At 42.5% G+C, this 27,037-nt stretch overlaps 1 protein-coding gene across 2 annotated transcripts in view; it reads left to right on the top strand.

Annotated features, from left to right (window-relative positions):
- The window catches only part of LOC140458248 (A disintegrin and metalloproteinase with thrombospondin motifs 20), a 378,126-nt gene that overhangs the window by 184,260 nt on the left and 166,829 nt on the right, over nucleotides 1-27,037 (top strand). For both annotated transcript variants that reach the window (XM_072552607.1, XM_072552608.1), the window contains 4 exons: nucleotides 10,819-10,964; nucleotides 12,664-12,845; nucleotides 12,929-13,065; nucleotides 14,095-14,212. In XM_072552607.1, coding sequence (XP_072408708.1) covers nucleotides 10,819-10,964; nucleotides 12,664-12,845; nucleotides 12,929-13,065; nucleotides 14,095-14,212 — 583 coding nt within the window. The remainder of the gene's footprint in view (nucleotides 1-10,818; nucleotides 10,965-12,663; nucleotides 12,846-12,928; nucleotides 13,066-14,094; nucleotides 14,213-27,037) is intronic.

Raw genomic sequence — 27,037 nt, 5'->3', positions numbered from 1 at the left:
TATCCTAAGGTCAACAATACTGTGGACTGAGTTCTTCAATGATATTATTGATGAAAACTATACACACTGCACAGATTAAGGCCTTCAGCCCCATATTACCCAGGGAATCGAAAGCATTTGAAAAGCAGATTCCATCCCATTCTGTTTTCAAGGTCAGCCTGGTATTATGATAATTCTTTAGTTTTGAATTTTTGCATTAAAGCGTGCAATCATTGGTTGCTACTCAAATCCATTTTGAGTTCATCTGCTTTTGTGATAGGGCTTACATAGATGCAGAGAATGGTGAAAACTCCAAAAGCCCTGTGATAACTGTTCAATTTGTTCACCTCTCATCACTTGTATCCAGTTCTTCTCCTATCACTTAGAGTACAATGGCTCCATCTAACCCTGAATATGAAGAGAAGTGTTAACAGTCAAATCAGCATCTCCGTCATTCTGAACACCTTTCCTCCACCTACAGCTGAATATGGTCATTTTCACCAATATTATATTTGTGCTGACTAATGTTCCTCTTAGTTGCCCTTCTTTGTGTGGTGTAAGTGATGGCTAATCCTCTTTCCCAGTCACTATACTGGTCCCCAAGGCTCAACTCAAAAAAAATGTAGCACTGGAAAAGCACAGCAGGTCAGGCAGCATTGGAGGAACAAGAGAATCGACGTTTCGGGCATAAACCCCTCATCAGGAACGTAGGGGGAGGGCGGATGCTGAGAGATAAATAGGAGGGTGGGAGTGGGGGAAAGGTAGCTGGGAAAGTGATAGGTAGATGCAGGTGGGGGGGTAATTGTGATAGATCGGTGGGGAGGGTGGAGCAGATAGGTGGGAAGGAAGATTGACAAGTCAAGGGCAGTGCTGAGTTGAAGGGTTGGATCTGGGATGATGTGGGGAAGGGGAGATGTGGAAACTAGTGAAGTCAGTGTTGATGCCGTGTAGTTGAAGGGTCCCAAGGCAGAAAATGAAGGTTCTTCCTGCAGGTGTCGGGTGGCTTGGATTTGGTGAAGGAGGTCCAGGACTTGCATGTGGGAGGCAGGGTTGAAATGGATGGCCACAGGGCGGTGGGTTGTTTGGTGCATGTGTCCCAGAGATTTTCTCTGAAAAGCTCCCCGAGTTGGCGTCCTGTCTCCCTAGTGTAGAGGAGACCACATTGAGAACCACGGACGCAGTAGATGAGGTGGATGGATATGCAGGAAAATCTCTGCTGAATGTGAAAAGATCCTTTGGGGCCTTGGAAGAAGGTGAGGTGGGGAGGTGTGAGCGCAGGTTTTACACCTCCTGTGGTGGCAAGGGAAGGTGCTGGGTGTGAAAAGTTGGTTGGTGGGGGGCATGGGACTTAGGGAGTCATGGAGGGAATGGTTTCTGTGGAACGCAGATAGGGGTGGGGAGGGAAATATATTTATGGTGGTGAGGTCTATTTGTAGGTGGTGGAAATATTTTCCGGAGATTAGTGGAATGGAAGGTGAGGAGGAAGGGCTGTCCTCCTCAAGGCTTTTATTTCTATGTGCTTCTTCATATCCGTGAGCTCTGCCAAGCAAAACCTTTTTACTCAGAGGTACAGCTAACATACACTAAATCTCAGCAGTGGACATCCATGCTACAAAGATCTCATGATCATTCTGTGCTTGAACCTTGTATCTTGGGCTGACCTTATGTCCTTCATGGGACAATGAAAATTGAATTTCTTTGGATTTTTTCAAAGGCATAAGGTCAGATTTATTTCTAGCTACCAGAGGAACCTCAGACCAGGGTGATCACTGTTGTTCTGATGACAGCAGTATTTCTGCTGAAGGATCAGTTCTTTCCCAGGACAGGTGTCTGGGATCGCTGCCCAATGCTGCAATGTAGAAGTGTCATCTCATTGTTGACTTGGGATTCACTCTGCACTACTTCAGAAGAGCAGTGCACAAACTTAATGGGCTGGCAGGAGAATTCTGGGAACCAATGCCATTGTCACCTAAGGATTCAGCCATAACAATCCTCTTCAGGCAGCACTCACTCCTCCACCCTCTGATTATGTAGTGGTATAATCACTAGACTAACAATCGAGTGATGATTACCGGTGATCCAGGTTCTAATCCCACCATGGTAGTGGGTGGAATTTGAATTTGAGTTGAGTAAAATTCTGGAATTGATGATCATGAAACTGTTGTTGATTGTCAGGGGGGGGGGGGAGGGGAGAAACGTATCTCATTCGTGAATGTTACTTAGGGAAGGAAACTGCTTTCCAACCTGATCTTGGCTCTGTGTGACTCCAGACCATTCAACAATGTGGTTGACACTTAGCCCCCAGGGCAATTAGGGATGGGCAATAAATGTTGGTCTGTTAGCGATGCCCACATCCTGTGAATGAGTGAAAAATAAAAGTCTCTACCCTATGCTGCATCCGGCCTTGCTTACCCTTCACCTAAACTCGCAGGTCCTCCGTATCTAAAATGTTAAGTCCTTGTCCTTGTCCTTGTGTTTAAATATTTCATATTTCTGTAGTCAGTTTGAAACATGGTCACAACTCGTATGTCTGGAAAGACTCTTCAAATATCTTGCATTTCTGAGCACGATTCAAGGGAAAAAAATGTGCTGTCTAATATGTAATTTGTATCACATCTCGAGATTTTACCTTTTATTTTCCAGTGGAAACCTCCTTGACTCTGTATTCTGTTGATACTTGGATTTTTCTCCCTCTTGTCCATTGCTAACCGTGAGGTACAGTGTTTGGTAAATTCCTTCTCCTCCCCAAATCTTCACTGTGCGCGAGTTAGACTCTTTCATTAATTTATCCTTTTCCAGGATTTCAAAACTGTGACATCTTTTCTTATCCCTCTTGGATTTTTCTTCTTTCCTCAAAATTAGAGTTTTCAAATGAGATTTGCACCAGTTAATCACTACTAACTAACTACCTCATCTTCTGTTTGACATTTTAAGCATAGAGCTGTCTTGCAGGATAGGCTTTGGCCTGTGATATTTTATGTGGAAAACATTTATACTATCCTGTCAATGCTTCAGGGAGTTGCTGGAACAAAGATTGCTTTTGTTGAGCTCTTTGCCTTGCACCCATCAAGAGAATTTACAATAAATACCAAAGTAAAAAGCTAACAATCTTTATACTATATGAGGGGAGAGTGCTGATTGGCTCACAATGGATTTTAATTGGTAGTGGTGTTGTCATGGCGAAAGCACCAGTTAATGATGATGGATAGTTAACTGCTAAGCTTTGTTTACATTTAACCACAGGTTAATTTGAATTAATCAAGGCATTTTCATGAGAAATAAACTTCACCGAAACTGCCACTTATTTTATTGAGTTGAAGTGGGCATTGTGTGTCTGTATGAGCTTTCTGTGTGTAAAGATCAGAGCACTGTTTCTTATTAAATGTAGCTTCCGGTACACACAAGTACACCATATTGTAAACCTGACTGACAATCTTAGACAAAGCTTGGAATTGAACTGCCAATCATCAGTTAACTGGTACATTCTCTATACCAGTGCCTCGAACAGTCAGCGACCACTTGCCAACCAATCAGCACTCTCCTCTCATGCAACATAAATGTTGTTTTGCTTCAGCATTTCTTACACATTTCCTCATGAGTGCCAGTTGAAAAGCTTTGGCAAAATGTGAATTCTTTTCAGCAATATCCAAATCCAGGACTATCAAACGATTGGGGAGAGGTGGACTTGCTCACAACTGAACTGTTGAAATGGTCTGGCAAAATCCCTTGCATCCGCTGAAATGGTTAAAATGTGAAAATTCTACTCATTCATTATCGTAGAATGCTTTGAGATGGTCACAGAATTCTTAGCTGAGACAATTAATGATTGGTGTCAAAAACTAAAGATGACCCAATTGTTCACATAGCGTTAATCAATTGGAGGAGATGTTTCTCTTGGCCCAAGTTCACCTGCAGTTAATAACTCAGGAATTTTCTATATTCTTTCCATGTTCCCTTTGTCCAGTGGTAAAACAATCCTTTAGTACAAACAACCCAGTGCTGTTTAGAGGTGGTACTGTTGTATAAAAGCAATATCATGCTCACCTCCATTAAGAAGTGGATGCGTAGTGTGATTGGGTCACTGTGGAACTCAGAGTTGGATATGGATTCAGCACAGAGAAGAACCTAAAGTCTGCCTATCATAAACAAAGTCCTTCAATACTACATTAAATATGACTTCCCATAATGTTTGACCCAGAGGAGTCTTTCCTCAGTATTGCATCATTCCGAACCAATGAAACCATTGTTTAACAATGCAGGATGTACAATGATATCAGTGGGTAGTAATTTTGGAATGTGGTATGATTCCTAAGTCTGTCATGAGACCTTCAGAAGTGGCGAGGAAGGGATTCCCCCACTCACTTCATGATTTGTTGCTGTTAGCTGAGCGTAATCTGTGCTTTGAGAATTCTCAAAGTTAGCCAGTGGCTTTGCCATCCAGAAATTATCTCTCATCCTACACACGAGCAGATTTTTTTGAGCTTACTGTCAAACAAAACAACACTCCAACGATCTGATCAATGCGATGGAAACTCTCGGATGTTCTGCATTCCAGTGCATTAGCATGACCTAGATTCATGGCCCACAGCCAATGCTTTGGCAAAACAAAAAAATGCGGTCACTGAAAATCTGAAATAAAAGCAGAAAGTGAAATAAAAATTCAGCAGGCATGGCAGCATCTGTGGAGAGAGAGAGCAGAACTAGTGTTCACCTGAAATGAACAGAAGTCATATTGGACTCAGAACCTCAATAGTGTCACTCTCTCCATTGGTTTGGTCTTTGGAATTGTTGATATTTAACTGGGATATGCACGTATCTGGGATATGTAGAGAGTTCTGTGGGTAATGTGTATTTGAGGTGCTCTTATATTCCAGTTCAATGGCCCCTCACTGGGCAAGTCCAGAGGAAAAGGAAAATTTGGTAGCAGCTCCTGTCTCTGACCTATTCATGCATTTTGTCACAAAACTGAAGGGAAAATTAATCAAACAGTGTTCATCCTTCTGCTCAAGAAGTAAATTATTACTGCTCACCGGCACTGAAAAATATTCTAAAGTCACAGTCATAGAGATGCACAGCACAGGAACAGACCCTTCAGTGGGCGGCACGGTGACACAGTGGTTAGCACTGCTGCCTCACAGCGCCATCATAAGGTCAGAAGTGGCAATTCCCGCCTCAGGCGACTGACTGTGTGGAGTTTGCACGTTCTCCCCGTGTCTGCGTGGGTTTCCTCCGGGTGCTCCGGTTTCCTCCCACAGTCCAAAGATGTGCAGGTCAGGTGAATTGACCATCCTAAATTGCCCGTAGTGTAGGTAAGGGGTAGATGTAGGGGTATGGGTGGGTTGCGCTTCAGCGGGGCGGTGTGGACTTGTTGGGCCGAAGGGCCTGTTTCCACACTGTAAGTAATCTAATCCAAACTGTCCAGATATCCTAACCTAATCTCTTCCCATTTGCCAGCTTTTAGCCCATATCCCTCCAAACCCTTCCCAGATGTCTTTTAAATGTTGTAATTGTATCAGCCTCCATTACCTCCTCTGACAGCTCATTCCGTACATGCAGTTGTGTACAGTAATGTTAAAACTCTACAAATGTTCCTATTTCCCAATATAATGTAGACACAATTGCCTTTTCACCCTATAAAATATTTACACTGTTAATTAACTTTCAGTCGGGGTCACACGGAACCTGACCTCATTCCACTATTGGTCCAAACAAAGCCAAGTGAACTCCAGTTCAGACGTGAGGTGAGAGTGACAGCCCCTGTCGTTAAGGCAGCATTTCACCAAATCTAACATCAAGGAGACCTCGCAAAACTGTCATTGAAATCAGGGAGAAAATGCTCTACTGGTTGGAGTCATACCTTGCAGATGGGAAGATGGCTGTGGTTGTTGGAGGTCAGTCATCTCAGCTCCAGGGTATCTCAGCAGGAACCCCTCGGGGTAGTGTCCTCAGCCTACCCAGCTTTAGCTGCTTCATCAATGACCTTCCCTTCATCATAAGGTCAGAAGTGGCAATATCGCTGATTATTGCACAATGTTAAGCACCATTCACAGCTCCTCAGACACTGAATCAGTCCGTGTCCAAATGCGGCAAGACCCGCACAGTCTCCAGCTTTGGGCTGACAAATGGCAAATAACATTTGCGCCGCAAGTGCCAGGCAATGACCATCTCCAGCAAGAGAGAATCTATCATCGCCCCTTGATATTCAATGGCATGCCTTTACCAACATTCTGGAGATTACCATTGATCACTGGGAGCGCAGTGTTGACAGGTCACTGAGGGAGATCACCTGTCTCTTCAACGTAATCTTCTGGAGTTTTTTTTTACAACCTCGCCATCCCATTGGACCCCAAGATCACATAACCTCTCATCACCAAAGCTGCCTACTTGCACATCTGTGTCTGTGCTCTATCTGGGCTAATCTGTGTTGGGACTCATTTAGACCTTTAATTATTCCAGATTCAGCCATTCCATATTACTCACTAAACTTGGATCTGCTGCTCATATTAGAATCTGCTTTTATAGTATATCCCTGTGCTATCCCGACAGTGGCTCCTGTTCGACCAACATGTCCTTTTTACAATTTTCATCCTTGTCTTCAACTGGACTGGCAGCCTCCTGTCGTATCTCTGTAACTTACTGTAACTCTTCAGCCCTCTGAGCTATCTGTATTCCTCCAACTTTGGCTTCTTCTATACCCCACATTTGAATTGCTTCACTCTCTGAAATTCTTTCCTATTTCTCCATTAAGTTTTTCTTTAAAAAATCAACTTGGTCCACGGCTTGGTGCCATGTTTTGTCTGATAATTGCTAATTATTCAAGGAACCACAGGAGGAGGAGAAGAAATAAATACAAAGACTTGTTTGGAGAGTTTAGTGAAATGGGAGGCTGACTCATTAATGATATGTCTAACAAGCACGATTCCCTGTCAATTGGCCAGTGAGAAACTCACCATGCCGTGTCTGAAAAACATAAACAATCACAGAATCACAGCATTGTTATGGTGCAGAATGAGGCCATTCAACCCCATTGTGTCTGCTTTTCAATTAGTGCCAATCTCCTGCCTTCTCCCCCAAATTCCTGCACACCATTGCTATTGAAAAGAAACATCCAAGGTCCTCTTGAATGTCTGAATTGAACCTGCCTCCACCCCATTTCCAGGCAACACATGCCATACCTTCACATTGCTCCTGATATCAAAGTAGGCCTCCCCATATTAGTTACCTGTATCTACCACTCATTCTGGCATAGCCCATGTCCCTCAGACCCTTATAAGGAATTTGGTACATTTGCCTTCATTGGTCAATGCATAGAGTACAGCAGTTGGGATGCCACGTTGCGACTGTACAGGATATTGGCGAGGCCACTTCTGCAGTGCTGTGTGCAGTTCTGGTCGCCCTGCTATAGGAAGGAGATTATTAAATTAGAGAGGGTGCAGAAAAGAGTTACCAGGATATTATAGGGAATGGAAGATCTCAGGCATAAATAGAGACATAGGAGGTTAAGGGGTGACCTTACAGAAGTTTATGAAATCATGAGCCATAGATAAGGTGAAAAGCAAAGTTCCTTAGTGTAGGGGAGTTCAAAACTAGAGGGCATAGGTTTAAGGTGAGAGAGAAAGATTTCAAAGGGACCTGAGGTGCAACTTTTCACACTGAAGGTGGTGCATATATGGAATGAACTGCCCAAGGAAGTGGTAGGTGCAGGTACAGTCACAGCAATTAAAAGACATGAATAAGAAATATTTAGAGGATTTTGGCCAAATGCAGGTGAATGGGACCAGTTCAGTTTAGGAAACCTGGTCGGCATGGATGTGGTGGACCGAAGGGCCTGTTTCTGAGCTGTATGATTGACTCTATGGCCACAGTGTTTACAGATTGCATTTTATGTTTTTATGTATGACCTTCACTTTCCTTAGAGCACAGTGTTTTGCGAGCTGCATGTTTGATGCATCAAAATGAAGGGTGGCTTTCAGAGATTTTTGCCCAATTACAAAATAATATTGGAACACATTTTACATTGCCACAACACTTGAGGTTACGATTTAACTGATAAGACCGAGCAACTCCCTTTAGCATACCAATGCTTCTTCCTCCAAAACATCAACACTCCCCAAATCACTTCAAATTCCTTTTGCATAAACCCAATGACCTATTCCAAACCTTTACCATTCTTTCATCTTGTGCATTGGTTGTTACTTTTTTCATCAGTTTATTTTTGTACTCCATTGGTTTATTTTTGAGTAATTCCTCAGTTATACCGTTTAATATTTAATATCTTTCACAGCAATCTGCCCTTAATTGGTTTTCTTTCCAGATTGTAAGTGTTCAAGTGACTTGTCACCCCTAGTGTAATATTGTTTTGAAATGGCAATTTCTTGTGAACTCATACCTCAGATCACTTAGCATAGCACTGTAAAACAATCCCATGTTTGCTGTTAGCTTGCTACCAGTGCTGCTAACCTCTAACTGGGAATAGTAGGGATGCTGAAATTCTCTATACCACCTCCACTCTGTTACAGACCAGACCAGACCCCCTCAAAATATTTTAAGAAGGTAGCCTAGACCTAACATTTCCTTATTTTGAAGGTAGATGCGAAGTGTGTGTGATGTGATTAGTCAAACTATTTGACATTAAGCAAAGCTCAATTTATTTAAACAGTATAGTTAAAATACCAGCAAAAGAAAGAAGAATTTAGAATAACTGAACTATTGGAAGACATCACTGAATAATAGCTACAGTACCTACCACTAATTAACTGTTCCAGTACCGTAACATCGCATAAACACACTTGGCGAAACAGCAAATTCAGACACAGATTCTTACATGAAGTTCTCCAACCAGGAAGGAGAGATTTCAAGAGAAAAGTCAAACAATGTTGCAGACTTTCTTTGAAGCTTCCAACTCTTTTGAGACCCCAGACAGCTTATGATGTTACTGAAGAAACCAAACCCAGAAATCTGGATCAGTGAGAGCTGGCCACACCCATTCAGGCTGCTTCCATTGTTCCAACTTCTATTAAAAACCTATAGGCCTCACAAATTGTTTACTTGTGTCATCTTGAAATAGCCAGTTTGGTGTCTCTGCCTTACAACCTGTCTTCAAAACAAAACAGGACAAAGTGCCCTTTTCAAGTGACAGCGTCATCACAACTCCCCCTGTTTCATTCAGATATAGATCTGGGTCTGCAAATGGTGCCTGTCCTGAATTTATGGTGGACGTTGAGAATCTCTGTTTGTGTGGTTTTGTGAGTACGTCACTTTGTCCTTCCACCTTCACGTACAATGCATTGGAGGTCATGGAGTAACTACAACTGCATTTAGATTAAGCATTTAAAATCTTGAACCATCCCAAGCCCCTTCACAGAAGTGTTGTCCAACAGAATTTGACTGCACTGAGCTGAAGTGTAAAATGATTATTTTTCATTCCTTCTTTTAATTCTTGAGAGCACACAGCAGTAGAAAGCTTGATGTCTCCATGTGGTAAATATTGCACCAGTTTAAGGCCTCGTGTAACTCTGTGACATGATCTTTGATGACTTCCTTGCTGCGGTTCATCTTCCATTGCACAGATTTTTTAAAAAGAATTCAGTGCTGGCACTGTGCCGTTCAGATTTCCCATGCCCTCCAAATGTTTTTGTAGGGCAGAGACCTGAATTTGTTTATTTCCTGTTCCCTGTTTTTGTGGTGGGAAGCTACAGTAACAGTGAAGCCTGAACTTTCAAATGACTAAACAAAAATCACGGCTGGGAGAGTCTATCACCTGAGCATCAGATAACTTGCAAAGCACAGGCACATAAATGAGCCACATATCTGTGAAGCTTGCTAGAAAGGAATGCAAGTCAAAACTTATCACTTGGGATATCTCCTAAGATATATTAACAATCTTCATTCTTGAGCACAACTGTTTATTGAGACAGTTAAACCAGCTGGTACAGGTACTTTTCCCCAGTGTTGATTCTGCGTGATGTTGATAAGGCTGTCTACAGACTGGTGACAGCACACACAAGAAGGCAAGAAGTCGGAGCAGGAGTAGACCTTCCTGGACTCCTGCCTGGAACTGTCTGTTTGAGTGACCTGAACCTCAGACTGCAGACTGTCTTATGTTGTGTCAGACAGAATTCTTTACGAGCCATCCAGAAGTCTGGATAAAGGGAAAATAGAATTGATTCCATGACTTTCTTAGGCAGAAGCCCTCTGATACCTTGTTCAAGAGGATATGCTCTTCATATTTGTCCTTGACAAGCACTGATGTTCAAAGATCTTAAAGGTTGGCTACATGTTCAATGGCCTAAATGTGTTTCAGGAGTTTCAATTGTCAAGTTATATTAGATTAGATTAGATTACTTACAGTGTGGAAACAGGCCCTTCGGCCCAAGAAGTCCACACCGCCCCGCCGAAGCGCAACCCACACCATACGCCTACATTTACCCCTTACCTAACACTACGGGCAATTTAGCATGGCCAATTCACCTGACCTGCACATCTTTGGACTGTAGGAGGAAACCAGAGCACCCAGAGGAAACCCACGCAGACACGGGGAGAACGTGCAAACTCCACACAGTCAGTCACCGGAGGCAGGAATTGAACCCAGGTCTCTGGCGCTGTGAGGCAGCAGTGCTAACCACTGTGCCATCTTATAATCAAGATCGAGCCTACACACAGTCTATGATAGGTGCCACAGATCAGGGGTTTGATTCCCATGGCTAGTGGGTCTACCTCACTGTGGTAAAGGCTGGGTTGGTCCTCTTTAAGGTTTCCCTCAGCTATATTCCATGAAGGGCCGCATTTTCTCAGCCACTATGTAATGTTAAAACACAGCTTTTGTTCCTTGTTATACAGCACTGCCGGCGTGGAATCTGCATGAACAAAGAGATGGCAGCGAGGCCGGTGGATGGAGAGTGGGGACCCTGGGGATCATACGGAGCATGTTCACGAACATGTGGTGGAGGGATAAGGAGTGCAGTAAGAGACTGCAACAAGCCAGAGTAAGTTTCTTCTGAACTGTGGTGCACCGGACAATTTAAAATGATTTCTTGAGGTGGGTGATGGGTGCCAGTGAATTCACATTCTGCAGCCATATCTGTTTGATTTTCATGTACCTTGGAAACCATTCCAATCTTCCCAAAGACATTCTTAAACTGAGCTCCTAAAATAAGGCTGTTGACAAGAGCTTTATTGCACTCCATTAAAGGAAGGAAATTGTATGCTCTTTAACTGTGGGCCTCTCAAACAAATCTCAGAGTTGACAGGCTATTCCATGGAGAAGTATTATTTGTCTTTTGTTCAATTGCCATACATAAAAGTAAATAAAGTTCAGTCATGCAAAGAGACAAGAATATCTAAAGGCAATATCTCTTGTTCTACACCTCGTGAGGGCAGTTTGACCAATTTGATGCTCTTAGGTAGACAATCACAAACTGTATTGCTTTGTGTTTGCAGTACTCTGTTTACTGTTCTAATTGGTTTATTGTTCATGTTGTTCAAACATTGATTTGATCTTGAAGGATCACAGTAATTTCTTTACCACAAATGTTGAACGTTAGCAATATTTTGATGCTTTGCAGAGAAATTTAAAATTTGTTTTTAAATGCACATTATGATTCAACATTTTTCAGCGTGGTAATACTGCACATACTGGAGATTTGAAATAAAAACAGAAACTCAACAGGTTTGGCAGCATCTGTGATAAGAGAAAAAGAGTTGATGTTTCAGATCTAATACGAACTCTTCAGATCTTTATCTTCTCAGTATGGACTTCGTCCTGCATTTTTGCACTTCAGTTTCTAAGCAGTGGAAGACTTTTCATTGAATCGTACAATTCCCATAGTGTGGAAACAAGCCATTAGGCCCAACTAGTCCGCAGCGACCCTCCAAACAGCATCTGACCCAGACTCTATCCTTGTGACCCTGCATTTCCCATTGCTAATCCATCCAGTTTGCACATCCCTGGACACACTGGATACTTTATTCTGGATTAGTGGTGCTGGAAGAGCACAGCAGTTCAGGCAGCATCCAAGTAGCACTAATCCAGAATCTGGTTTCCAGCAACTGCAGTCATTGTTTTTACCACACTGGATACTTTAGCATGACTCACTTAGTGAGTCAGTAGAATTTGCGGATCAAAGAATGCTGGTGTGCATCTCTAATGAGGATCATGCTATGCCAGTGGTTGACTGCACCCAATGGGACAGCTACTGGTAGGTGGCTGCATTTTGTCTTCAGTGGAGAAGTTATTCTCTCAGGTTATCAGCTGATATTGAGACTTTGGTCTAATTCCCTATAACTGGACTTAAAATTAGTGAAGAAAGATAAAAGCAAATTACTGTGGTTGCTGGAATCTGAAACCAAAAGACCACAGATGCTGCCAGACCTGCTGAGATTTTCCAGCATTTTCTCTTGGTGATTGAAGAAAGTTAATTTGGCAGTCTGTACATTGTTTAATAAAGTGGATAAATTGAGATTAATGATCCTGTGCACCTCATAAATTTCGACTGAGAAAATCATACATTTAAGTTTTTTGCTTGATGGAAAACAAGTTCTTGGTGTTATCCCTTTGACATTCCAGCACCTGACATATAAAGCAGTAATTTTTATTGACACGAGATTGAGATTTTGCCTACTGTCCAAGTCTTCCGAATTACGTGTTTGCTTCTGTCATAAGCTGTTGGCTTTTGTCCCAAACAGACCCAGAAACGGTGGGAAGTATTGTGTGGGTCGCAGAATGAAATTCCGATCCTGTAACACAGAGCCTTGTCCGAAGGGAAGGAAGGACTTCAGGGAAGAGCAATGCTCAGAGTTTGATGGGAAGCATTTTAACATCAACGGCTTGCCGCCAAACGTGCGCTGGCTTCCAAAGTACAGTGGCAGTAAGTATTCCAGTGTGTTTGCAACGCTGCAGAAACCTGTGATATTTGAAGTAATTGCAAATACGTGTACTCTGTTGTTGCAGTTCTGATGAAGGATCGGTGCAAACTTTTCTGCCGTGTGGCTGGAACTACAGCATATTATCAACTCAAAGACCGTGCCACTGATGGTACTCCTTGTGGGCCTGATACAAATGATGTCTGTGTGCAAGGCCTGTGCAGGGTAAGTTGAGAATTACATCTTATTACAAACCTAATGCATTTAACCTCTTCTCCAGATATGGAGCTGGGTGAGAGCTGAGGTGAAGCTGTGCAAACACTACGGAAAAGTGGGAAGCATATGAGAGTTGATTCTGAGAGGTTGGGAAGCCTGCAGATTTGACTTGACGCCCTGAGGTATGAAGTGTGTCAATGACAACTGAGCCTGGTCAAACTGAATGAGTGCAGCTCTATCACTATTCGGCACCATCCAGACAAAACATCCCACTTGATCATCATCCAAACCACCACCTTAAATATTCATTTCTCTACTTACTGATACAGAGTGGTTGGTTGTGGTTTTTATTACTGATAAGATAAACACCAGTAACCCACCAAGGTCTTACAGTAGCAATTTATAAACATCCCAATCTCTACAACCTTGAAAGCCAGCAGGTAGGGCCAAATTAGAAATCATGGACCCTATGGCCCTGCCCCGATCCCATGGCATCGTCAGTCTCAACTATTGGGCTATAATGCCCCTCCCTCTGTCCTCAGCCTTGACTGCAAATGCACGGGAACACCAACAAATTCCCCTCCAATTCACACACCATCCTCTACCATTGTTCCTCCACTGTCGCTGGGTCAAAATCTGGAGCTTGGAACTCCCTTTCAAAGAGCGCCATGGATGTACTTACAGCACCTTCTCAAGGGCAACTCGGATGAGCAATAAGTGCAATATATTGATTTCCGCTGTTGGTGTTTGGTTTAAGTTAATAATACTTTGTTAGATATCTTATTGTGTGGCCCAGCTGTGGTTTGCCAAATGCTGAGTATCTATCTTCACTAGTGAAGCCAGCACCAGGCCAAATTTGTCTGCATTCTTAACTAAGACAAGTTGATGTTTATTGATGGCTTTACCTACTCTTCTAATTAATTTATTTGTGTGACAGCTTATAGAAGCCGGTAATGGTGCATTCATCATGGTTTGGGGAATTACACATTCTATGATAGCTATTGTTCTACGTTTAATCCCTAATTTGCTCTTTTGCAGCAAGCTGGATGTGATCATGTACTGAATTCCAAAGCAAGGAGGGATAAATGTGGAGTGTGTGGTGGAGATAATTCCTCATGTCGGACTCTGGCTGGCACTTTTAATAATGCACAATATGGTAAGCTGTGTTTGATGGATGGATTGGGAATAGCAATATGATGCAGACAAGAGCTTTTGCATTTTACATCTTGGATTCTAGCTTTATGTTTCTGAACATAAGAACAGTTAAGATCCAGGTGATAATTGCGAAACTTCAGTTACTGGTTGTAAAAATTTACTGATCAAGGATCAGATACTTTAGTGAACGTTTGTGCATCTGAGAATTAATGATGATTATTGTAATGAAGGAGGTCTTCCTTTGTTGAATAGTGAAAATTAATTTATCATTAAATGCTTTTATGACATTAGACTTTGAGGTCAGTGACTTTGCTGCTGAATTCAAAAAGAAAAATCTGCCCGCGTGTTAATTTTCTTTATTCAAATGTGACATTTAATCTGTGGTGCCAGCAACAATGAATGCACCAGGAAAGCTGGCCAGCCAAACATATAAAAAAGTTTCCACAGATCAGAACGCAGATAATAAACAGCTGAGATTGTGATTCACATTTTATGGCATTGTATGAAAGCTAAATAACTATTTGTACATGTATACGTAGTGAATTAGTATAGCTGGAGAAAAAAATGTTTATCTTAATGATTACAGAATTTAAAATATTTAAGGGAATGATGTTCCACATTTTTAAGAAAAAGATCTGTTTAGCAGTGATTATGACTTACTATGCCAATAAATCTCAGTTGCACCCCATTAAGGCTTAACATTTTCAACAGTCTTAATAAAAATAGTGTTGAAGGTTGAAGTTCACAATTCAATGATTGTGTGTTGCTTGGGTGTCAATGACAGCAACCTCTCTATTTTCATTTTCGTGTGTGTGTGTGTGCGTGCACGCGCGCCAGAAGTTACTGTAATATTACTGTGCAACCTCGGTGAGCACTGACATTTTCACTGTCATTACACCTGCAGCATCCAGCCCAAGACTTTTCGAGTGAATTTCAAATACTTGCTTTTTTTGTAATGGAAAGCAAAGTTCTTTTGCATTGGCCTCTGTATAGACAATATGCTTAACTGACTGGAGGCGTTTCTGTCTGCAGAGGGCTAATCTAGTCCAGCTGGTTTCCTTTAATAATATTTTCCAGTGCTTGTAATTCATGAGAATTGATTTTATGACTTTGAAATACTTTGTGTAAGACAGCCAGCAATTTGTTTACTTAGCACATAGTAAAATGTCCCAGTGCCCTCCACATGAGTGCACTGGAGCACCTAAAGTGATATTGGTATTAGTGACCAAAAACATGAACAAAGAGACAGGGTGGAGAGATTTAAGAACAAAGTGAGCACTTAGGGAATATTCTCAGCTGATTACATGAAAGTAAGTAAAGCTACTGATGCTGAAATCAAATGTGAAAAAGATAAACAACCCATTGAAAGCTTGTTATATGCAGGAAATGTATTTGAACAATGCATCTGATTAATAATGCAATGGCAACTGGCTACTTTGATCCAATGTGTCAAAGCTGTAGGAATTCTGTAAACACTGTCTCTTTACCCTGTTCCCAATTCTCTATGTGTCTCTGTCACAAAGGGATTGCTGTCATTACCCATGTTTCAAATATGAGATAGGCAGCTGCAATGATTTTGTTCTTCAAATCTGACACAAGCAGATGTTCAGTGCTTTGTTACTATAGGATTGTCAAAGTTGCCTGCAGGAGGTGGTGGACTGAGATAACCCTCTACATTCCACTTACCTCCACATGCATCATGATCAGCCTGCTAGTTAGTGTGTGCCTGGAAGAATGATTTTATATTACTGGACCTGGGCAATGTGTCAGCACATGGCTGGAACAATGGAACTTTGTTACTGGACCGAAGGTGGACATTCATTAATGAGAATTGCAGGCAGCTCTGTGATGGAGTGCAATTTGATCCTAGTCGTATACATTCAAAGTTAAAAATCACACAACACCAGGTTTAATTGGAAGCACTAGCTTTCGGAGTGCTGCTCCTTCATCAGGTAGTTGTGATGAAGGAGGTAATGAACCACCCGATGAAGAAGCAGTGCTCCAAAAGCTGGTGCTTCCAAATAAACCTGTTGGACTATAACCTGGTGTTGTGTGATTTTTAACTTTGTACATCCCAGTCCAACACCGGCATCTCCACATCATGATACACATTCAAGCCCAAATCTCATCTTTGATGTCTACTGAGAGTTTAACATACAGGTAGGAGACAAGAACAGAAATTGCTGGAAAAGCTCCGCAGGTCCTGCAGCACCGGTGGAGAGAAATCAGAATTAACATTTCAGGTTGAATGACCCTTCCTCAGAACTGGTCTGAGGAAAGGTCACTTGACCCAAAATATTAACTCTGATTTTTCTCCCCAGATGCTGCAGGACCTGTTGAGTTTTTCCAGCAATTTCTGTTTTTGTTTCTGATTTACGGTATCTGCAGTTCTTTCTGTTTGTTTGTATAGGTAGGAGAGGTGAGAGATGAACTGTTAGGTTATGACCACCAACGTTATCAATCTGGTAATGCTAGAATCTAGAGTTCTAGAATCCCAAAAAAGACTCCACTTCGTTATCCCATCCAGTGCTGTCTGCTGGAGAGTGGGCACTGATAGTGGGGTCAGGGATAGATCCAAAAGACTTTTAAATGGTCACTGTAGCCTCTTACTACTCTTTATAATACTGCTGATCTTGACTGATATTACCAATACTTTGTTCTCAGTAACAAGCATTTGTCACAATCATATTCAAAAATGTTAGTTCACACTAATGTGAATATTATGGATAGGTAGAAAATTGATTTGTTGAAAGATCACAAGATCACATGACAACAGAGGGCAAATTGTGGTTATGAACGAATAAAACAAGCAAACATAATATAATAGAGACAATCGTCAAAGTAAAATTAAAGGTTAAAATAATAAAAGAATCGCCTAATTATCAAGATTTAGTCTGCAAATTATGACAATGCATTGCAAGATGCAGGTCTTTTTTTTATTTAGGGAATACAAGGGAAAGTTCCATTGTTGTCCGGTTTTTGTATTAAGAATTAAAGTTGTGCCGTTTACAAATTTGATTATGAACTTCAAGTCATTTCAGATTTTTCTTTGTGAATAAATAATTTTATTAAGTTTTAAGTAATTAACTCTGGAACTAATTCTGTTTGTCACTGAAGTTTTGAGCTTGAACAGATAATCTCCCCCAAGTGGTGCTCAATATTATTACACCAATTTGATCTTATTCGGTTCGGCCTCAAATTGAAAGAACTTAAGGAAGTAAGATTGTTTGGTGTGCAGTATGCAGTATAATTAATTCCCTCTGAAAGAAATGATTTGTTTTACTGATTCTAGAGCTCAGTGGTTAGCACTGCTGCCTCACAGCGTCAGGGATCCAGGTTTGATCCAAGCCTTGGGTGACTGTCTGTGTGGAGTTTGCACATTCTCCCCGTGTCTGCATGGGTTTCCTCCGGGTGCTCCTGTTTCCTCCCACAAATCCAACCATGTGCAGGTCAGGTGAATTGGTCACGCTAAATTGCCCACAGTGTTAGGTGCATTAGGCAGGTGTAAACATAGGGTAGCAGAATGGGTCTTGTTGGATTACTCTTTGGTGGGTCGGTGGGGACCTTATTGGGCCAAATGGACTGTTTCCATACTGTAGGGAATCCAATCTACTCTTTAACATGTGGGTCCAATTCTGGCACTTGGTGACAATACTATTTAAAAACTTTTTTTAAAAGCTCCATCCCATCTATCTCCGCCCTCCCCCCCCCACCTCCAACACACACACACACACACAACCTAATGCAGCAGGTATTATGCTACAGTATCACTTTTGCTAGCTGCCCTAAAAAAAGGCCTATGACGTGCTTGCCTTCATTAGAAGGTACATTGGGTATAAGGATAGACAAGTTATGCTGCAGCTTTATAGAACTTTAGTTAGGCCACACCTGGCATATTGCATGCAGTTCTGGTCACCACACTACCAGAAGGATGTGGATACTTTTCAAAAGGTACAGAAAGGTTTACCAGGATGTTGCCTGGTATGGGGGAATTTTAGCTATGAAGAAAGGTTGGATAGATTGGGTTTGTTTTCACAGGAATGTAAGAGGTTGAGAGGCAATCTGATAGATGTTTATAAGATTGTGAGTGGCATGGATAGAGTGAAATGTTTGAGGCTTCTCCTGGGAGTGGAGGGTCAATTACTAGGGGATACAAGGGGTGAGGGGGTAAGTTTAAAAGAGATGTGCAAGGCATGTTTTTCACTCAAAGGGTGGTGATTGCCTGGAATGCATTGCCAGAAGAGGTGGTGGAAGCAGACACAACAGCAGGATTCAAAGAGCATCTGAACAAATACATGAATAGGAAGGGAATAGAGGGGTACAGATCCTGTAAGTGAAGACACTTTTCATATAGAAGGGCAAAATATGTTGGTGCCAGCTTGGAGGGCCAAAGAGCCTGTTTCTGTGCTATGTAGTTCTTCATTTTTCTAGAAAATCACCAGAAAGTGATTTTCGACAGGGTATCCAATCATTCCGTTTCCATGGTGAGTTTCCATTTATTGCTCCATCATTTAGCTAGTCACAAATCAGAGAAAATGTATGTTTAATTTTCAATTCCTCTTTTACGCAGAAGTGAAACTGTGCCTGTGTGGAACTGAGAGAGTGAAAGTGAGGACTGCAGATGCTGGAGATCAGAGTCAAGAGTGTTTGGTGCTGGAAAAGCACAGCAGGTCAGGCAGCATCCGAGGAGCAGGAGAATCGACGTTTTGGGCAGGAGCCCTTCATCCTGAGCCTAGTAATTGAGCCTACTCCCACAGTGCTTTGGTCCACACTTGTGTCAAGATGACATGGAGATTGGTTTTGGCCAATGGCCTGCTAAACTGATTTGCCTAAACTGCAATGTCCAGGTCTCACTTAGGCAGCTAGCACTCCCAGCCAAAGCTGACACAGGAATTCATTTAATTACAGACATTGTAAGATTCCATTTCTGATTTCCAGTACCTGTAGTGGACTACATGTCTGCTTACTGCATCCTCTGGTACCAGTAGACAAAATTGAAAAAAATTGGGAAGCATTGAGGCAAATGAGACTGGGAAAGAAATCAAAATGATGGTGCAACAGGGAGATTGGGAGTGTGGGAGCAAGGGTGAGGGTAGTAAAAGATGAGCAGAATTTGTGGACAGGCAAAGAGAGAGATAATCAGGGAAGGAACAAGAAAAGAGAGGAATGTGACAGAGACAGAAGGAAAGATAGCAATAAAATGCGAGAAAGGTGAAGTATGAATAAGATTGAGAATAAGGAGGTAAAAAGTTAAGAGATTCGAGGCATTTTCCAGAAATAGAGCACTTGAGAAGTAAGGTTGAGTGCAAAGGTTTCAGCACTTTTTGAAGGGTACATCTGTAGTTGTGATGAGAATATCACAGTGTACCATCTGCGGACACAAATTTTACAGTGAGGGTAACCGTGAGGATATTGGTGTTCATTAGTATTGAGAAGTAAATTTGGCAATAAGATGTAAATCGGGAAGGTGCTGTCTAATTTACTCTGGTCCTCCGCAATCTTCACTGGACTATACCTAACTGATAGAATCATCTTTAAAATACAGTCAAGGCATGAAGTTGCTATACTTACCTGTTAGATAAACTTCAGTTGCATTGATAACTAATTAATAAATGGAAGACAACCTCTTACACTGAAATTTTAAATTTGTTTATGTAGAGTTCTATTGTTTTTTATTTTGGTTTTTGTCTCTTATAGTTCTCTGCATCTATACCTTTCATTTTTCTTACCTTCCACTTTATTTTCCCTTCTGTACAATATTTTGTATTGAATGAAATATTCCTGGTTTAGACTCTGTCAAGCTCAATGAGGATTCTTTAATCTCTCTCCCGCCCGCAATGCTCAGTCACTCACATACCTGCGCGTGATCACACACACATGGAACTGCGTTGAATCGTCCCAATTATCAGTAGTTGCTGCTGAAATGATTACAAAGCATCTGTGGGCAACTGTAAAGGGAATGAATGACAAGTGCCATTCAATTTGCATTGACTCCCAAATCCAAGGTATTTATGCTTAAAGCTTACTGATCTTTTAGGTTTTCCTGGCTTGAGCTATGGTACACTGACAAAACTATTTTCTTGTAGCTTAAATCCTGTGCTATGTCAAACCTTGTTCTAATGTGACTAGTGTGATTACGTTAGCCATCCTGAACCTTTGTTAAACTGAGCTGGAGTTGATTTAAATGTTTGGAGATTGCAGATGCAACTCTTTCTACGTGCTTGGAATGTTTTCTAGTGTGAAGGGAGTTCAGCTATCCTGTGTGAGCAGAAATATACAGCGTTTTCTCCTGGGGCAGTGTTAATGCAATGGGAGCCAAGGAATATAAATAATGTGATGCTGGCTTGGAACCCATAGCATAGTTGAAGTAAGTGCCAAACTGATAAGTTTAACAGAGAAAGAGAGCAAGAACCTTTGGATGGTGGTGTGATCAGTGAGGCACAAAGCGAATGTTGGAGTCCTCCAGGCCTGCCCTGAGCTCCTTCTGACCAAAGTCACTCTCTTACCTCTTCCGAGTGGAACTGAATTTTTTAAAAAAAAAGCAGTTCTTCATTGTTCAAGACAAAAATCTGATTTTTCTTTCCTTCTGAAATTGCGGTTGTTGAGGCTTGACAATTGACTATGTAAGGATTTACTTTTGATTCCCTTCCCCACATTTTTACTTTCAGGAACATTAATCCAGCCTGTATTTTAAACACTGTTAAGACATTGCCAAAATTACGCACGTTAGGAAAACAAGCTCTGCATAGAATCTTTCTGTTTGTTTATTTCTTTTATATTATATCAGATTCAATTAATTTTGTCACTGCTGTCTCCTTAAATCATTCTTGGAAATATAATTGAATATTTTAAACTTCCTGATACTCCAATGTGTGGGTAAATATTGCTCTTGAAAAATAAATAGTGTAACTGGCAGAAACAGTAGATTTCCTCGCAGTTAGCATCTGAAAACCATCGATGATTGTCGTGGTTGTGGGTATGGTCGCTGAGCTGGGAAGTTGATTCGCAGATGTTTTGTGCCCTGTCTCGGTGACATGTTCAGCGCTTTGGAGCCTCCTGTGAAGTGCTGCTATACTGTGTCTTCTGGAATTTATTTGGTTCTGTTCCTGCTACTTCCAATTGCCAGTTCCAGTTGTTCGTTGTAGTGACCGGTATATTGGGTCTAGGTCTATGTGCTTGTTGATGGAGTCTGTAGCTGAGTGCCATGCTTCTGGAAAGCTTCTGGCTGTCCTCTATTTAGCTGGTACTATGATCATTGTGTTGTCCCAGTTGAATTTGTGACCCTTGTCATCTGAGTGTGTGGCTACTAGGCACAGTTAGTCATGGTAGTGTGTGGCTACTAGGCACAGCTAGTCGTGGTATTTAGTGGCTAGATGCTGTTTGTGGATGTGGATCATATTAGCAGATGCAAATACTCCATACAATCATCACAGGAATTCCTAGACAACATCAAGAACTAAGACATAGACAAGGACGAGACAATGATCTCATTCAATGTAATGGCACTGTTCATATCAATTGCCGAACTCTAGTCAGAGAGACAATAGCCAATGTCCTAGACCGGCAGAACAGACAACACGACGGGGAACCTATCATCAAGGACTGCATACTCAAACTACTAGACTTGTGCTTGACAACACACTTAACATTCAACAACCAAATACATGAACAGATCAATGGGACACCTATGGGCTCACCCATCTCTGGGCTCAGAGCAGAAGCAGTGATGCAAAGATTGGAACAAACAGCCCTCTGGCAAATCCAACCCAAACTCTGGATCAGATACATAGATGCCACTTTTGTTATCATTAAGAGAATAGATATTGAGGTCACACACTGGATTATCAACACCATACTCTCAGCGATCAGATTTACAAGAGAGAACGGAACCAACAATCAACTCCCATTCCTAGATGTGATGGTACAAAGAACATAGAGTGGTGAATGGACCACAAAGGTGGACAGGAAAGCCATACACACTGATAAGGACCTGAATTGCATTAGCAACCACCCGAGCACATGCATGAGAAGCTGCGTTAGGACCTGTTCAAAAGGGCTACAACACACTGCACCCCTCTCGGCACAATGGCTCAGTGGTTAGCGCTGCTGCCTCGCAGTGCCAGGGACCCGGGTTCAATTCCAGCCTCGGGTGACTGTCTATGTACAGTTTGTACATTCTCCCTGTGTCTGCGTGGGTTTCCTCTGGGTGCTCCGGTTTCCTCCCACAGCCCAAAGATGTGCAGGTTAGGTGAATTGGCCATGCTAAATTGCCCGTAGTGTTAGGTGCATTAGTAGGGAGTAGGTGAATGGGCCTGTACGGGCTATTTTTCAGAGGGTCGGTGTGGACTTGCTGGGCTGAAGGGCCTGTTTCCGCCCTGTGGGGAATCTAATCTAAAAATGCTCTAATCTATCCAAGTTAGAGCGTTGGAAGCTTGGCGGGATGGAGGAAGTCAGTCAGATGTCTTGTAGCTTGAGAGGAACAAGGACATTCCACCCTGTAGGGAATCTAATCTAAAAAGGGAAGAAGAACACCTCTACAGAGTATTTGCCAAGAACGGATATTCCCTCAAGTTCACCTGCACCCCATGACCTAATTCACTAGCCAGGCTACCTTACACAAAAAAAAACTGACAACCAGACTTATCTGACCACTCAGATCCATAACAGCCCATAAACCGAGAACCATGCTCAGACAACAACTCACCGGGACAAAAGACCCTATACACATCATGTGCAAGACAAACATTATTTACAGAATTCCATGCAAAGACTGCATGAAATGCTGTCTAAGAGAAACAGGCAGACAACTAACAATCTGCATCCACGAACACTAACTAACCACTAAACGCCACGACCCACTATCCCTGATACACAGATGACAACTGGGACAACACAACAATCATAGGACAAGCTAAACAGAGGACAGCTAGAGGATCTTTAGAAGCATGGCACTCAGCCACGGATTCTTATCAACAAGCACATTGACCGAGGCCCAATATGCTGGTTACTACAAAGAACAGTCGGAAGCAGCAGAAACAGAACCAAATAAATTCAAGAAGAGACAGTACAGCACAGGAGGCTCGAAAACACTGAATGTGTAACCTAGACAAGGGGCAAAACATCTGCAAATCAACTTCTCAGCTCGGCGAACATACCCACAATCACAACAACCACAACCCGAGCTACAAATCTTGAAAACCATCAATGATTCTCTCTCGGTGCGTCTCTGACTTTGCTGCACTTTGTGCTCTGAGGAAATGAGGCTGGGAGGACAAACCAACCTGGGGAACGGCAACAATCACTTGCCAAAACTACTGCTCCATAGTGGACCGCACGGCCTATCTGGCACTTAGTGTTCATCCATTCCTGTAATCTTGTGTTGATCTTGCTATAAATTCACTGAGAATATGCCATTACGATGGCTCGATGTTCATCTCACTTCATTGCCATGTTACGCACTGTTCATTTTTCCCATTTGTTTCCACTATCTGTCCTACATTGCACAGCTTCATATAGTTCTTGGTTCGTAGCCTATCTTGTACATCTCTATACTTCCACTGAGTGGTGTTGATCGACAGCATCACTAACATCAAATCCTGGAGACGTAATATCTTAGAGTTGCTCATATTTGGCAAAGTTGGGTTGCTCTTGCTTTTAACTTGGTCATCTGCTGAGATTGTGACCACCCATGGTACTTTCTTTGAGCTGAATCGTGGACTGTTGCTCGCAGCCATGCTGACTAACATCCCGCCCTCACCATGACCCTGCTGAAAGCCTCATTCTTATCGTTATCTGCTGGCGCGACAGTTCATACCCTGATATCTTCACTGTTCTTTGCACTAGCTACAGTGTATTCGTTTTCGTCATCCATGTCATAAAAAGATAAAGTAAATATGTATTGTACTGATCCCTGCTGCATTCCATTAGTTGCTATCCTGAAAATGCACCCTCCCACACCACCCCCCTCCCCACCCCACAACCCAAATCTGTGTTCTATTAGTTAACCAATCCTCTATCCATGCCAACATATTCCCTCCAACACTTATTATTACTCTCAAGTATGGTACCTTATCAAACACCTTTGGAAAATGCAAATAAATTACATCCCCTTTATCAATCCTGTTCATCACTGCTTAAATTATTCCAGCAAATTTGTCAAGAATATTTCCTTTTCATGAACCACTGACTAATCGCATTAAGCACTTAGACATTCAAAGACTGAGAGGTTTGCTTTATGAATTGTGAGACCAAGTACAATGATTTCAAACGCTCAGGACTTTTCAACTGCTGTCCATACCAGTGACCTGAAACCTCTAGAAGGCCAAGGGCAGCAGGTGTATGGAAACACCACCACCTGCAGGTTCTGCCCCAACTAACACCATCTTGACTTGGATCTGTATCATAGTTTCTTCACAGTCACTGGGTCAAAATCCTGACACGCCCTCCCTCACAGCAGAAGTGGGTGGTCATACATCTCCAGGATTGCAGCAATTGAAGGAGGCTGCTCACCATCACTTTCTCCAGAGCAATTAAGGCTGGACAACACATACTGGCCTGGGCCATTTGTCACCCACATCCCATAAACAAATGAAGAATAACATGCTTTGGTTCCAGGTTTGTAAACTCTGTCAAATCTGAAACTGAGATGCAAAACTCAGCCAGAGTTTGACCTCTGTCGATAGGGAGGAGAGCATGCTCTTGGGAGGATTGGTCTGGACTCAAAGGATTGAATGGCCTACTTCCACATTGTAGGGATTCTATGTATTATGAGACCAGACCTAGATTTGATCTATTTCTGAGCAATAGCAGGAAAACTTCACCCAGAATTCCTGCTTCTGATCATTGGAACTATTCATCAAATCCTGCTGGAAGATCCCTCTGCTGTATTAGGCTGGCACTGAGCTTCTTGGTGACTTTTGCACGTTTAACTAGTCTGGCATTGTTTAAAGCCTCTGCTCAGTTGGATGAGGCACTTGACAACTGTCTGTTTCAAAATGACTAAATTCCCAGAGGAATCGGCTCTTTGAGCAAGGATTCTAATGAGTTAAATGGAGTTTCCCTCCCAGAGAGGGTGCGTAGGGGTGTAGGAAACCAGGAGTGTATTGGGACTATTTGTGGTCCTAAAGCTATACCCTCCACCTCCTAGGGGAAGCAGTCACCCCTTGGTGTGGAGACAGGTTCTCTATCCAAGTTAGAGTATTGGGAAGCCTGGCGGGGTGGAGGAGTCAGTCAGCTGTCTTCTAGCTTGAGAGGAATGATGGAAACTAAGTCACAGAGAGAATGACTTGGAAAGGTTGGTGTTGGACTGGGGAGTACAAAGTTAAAAATCCACAACCACTCGATGAAGGAGCAGCGCTCCGAAAGCTACTGTTGGACTATAACCTGATGTGTGATTTTTAATTTTGTACAGAGAGAATGGTTCATTATGGATGTGTTCTCTCACCAACTGTTTTTAAGCGATCACTTTATAAAGATGAACTCAGCAGCCAGGCCACCATCACGAATGGAAGTGATTGGGGGGGGGGGGGGGGGGGGGGGGGGGGGGGGAGGGGTGGGGGAGGGGTGCAGCCAATGGACAACCTATGGCAATTCCTGCACATCAAAGCTGGCAAGGACACTGTCAAGCCTACACACCACACCGCCAACCTCCCCCCCCACCCCCCCACACCCCCATCTCAGCCCTGTCAGTGTAGGGGGTGTCCCTTCCGGTTCTGGAATGTGGAAGCCGATTGGAAAATTTAATTGGTCTCATTCAGGCTGTTAGTGATTCTGAAAATTTTCAGATGACTCCCCCAGAAGTAAACGCCAGCATAGCCTGTGCGAGCCTAACCCTTTTATTGATCCCACTCGCTTGTGAACTTCAAAGTGGAGGATCAGTCCAGCGATCATTTCTAAACCTTACTGATTGTGTTTTATAGGAGAAAGTGAGGACTGCTGGAGATCAGAGCTGAAAATGTGTTGCGGGAAAAGCCCAGCAGGTCAGGCAGCATCCAAGGAGCAGGAGAATCGACGTTTCGGGCATGAGCCCTTCTTCAGGAAGGCTCATTCCTGAAGAAGGGCTCATGCCCGAAACGTCGATTCTCCTGCTCTTTGGATACTGCCTGACCTGCTGCGCTTTTCCCGCAACACATTTTCAGCTCTGATTGTGTTTTATGTTTGGTCTTTCCCTGTGGGCTGATTCTGCCTTCACAAAGAGCAGAGGCATTTGCTCACTCATTGATTAGTCGTCAGCCCCACCATCCTCAGACTCTGGCCCAAGCAGGATTGAAAAGCCAGCTGTCAGTCTTGGTCGTGTTTGCTGTCGCTACCGGTGAGCATCGTTGTATGTGGAAAAAATGAATTAATCAGGATTGATTTTATCCTCTGTTTATACAACCCTGTAGCTGTGTACAAAAGTAATTTATGCCTGGATTCCCATGCGTAGTATCCAATCATGTGTAATGCACTTAAGTGTAATCAGAGCTATTACCCCTAGTTCTGAACAGAATCCAGTTCTTGTTTCCATCTGCTGCCATGAGAACACGTGGCGGGTCACAGAAAGTTCAGCGAGCACGCTCATTGGATGCAGTTGCCTAAAGTAATACTAAAATGAGGGGGCCGCAGTGTTAGGAGATCTGTTTACCATTTTGAAAATGATGGTCCACCTTTAAATAGGATTACCGACAATGGAGAATCCACCTCAACCGAGACGATGGAAATTTAATGTGTTTGTTGCAGTTTTAATCAATGTTTTGCAGATGGAAAGCCAAGTTCAAAACTAACCTAAAAATGTGGTGATTTTTATAAGTGATTGGTGAACAACATACGCTCCTTCTAATTGTGTGGA

The sequence above is a fragment of the Chiloscyllium punctatum genome, chromosome 32, assembly GCF_047496795.1.
Source record: "Chiloscyllium punctatum isolate Juve2018m chromosome 32, sChiPun1.3, whole genome shotgun sequence".
Classification (NCBI taxonomy): domain Eukaryota; kingdom Metazoa; phylum Chordata; class Chondrichthyes; order Orectolobiformes; family Hemiscylliidae; genus Chiloscyllium; species Chiloscyllium punctatum.
The sequence above is the reverse complement of the archived record's forward strand: the minus strand, read 5'-3'. Positions and strand labels throughout refer to the sequence as shown.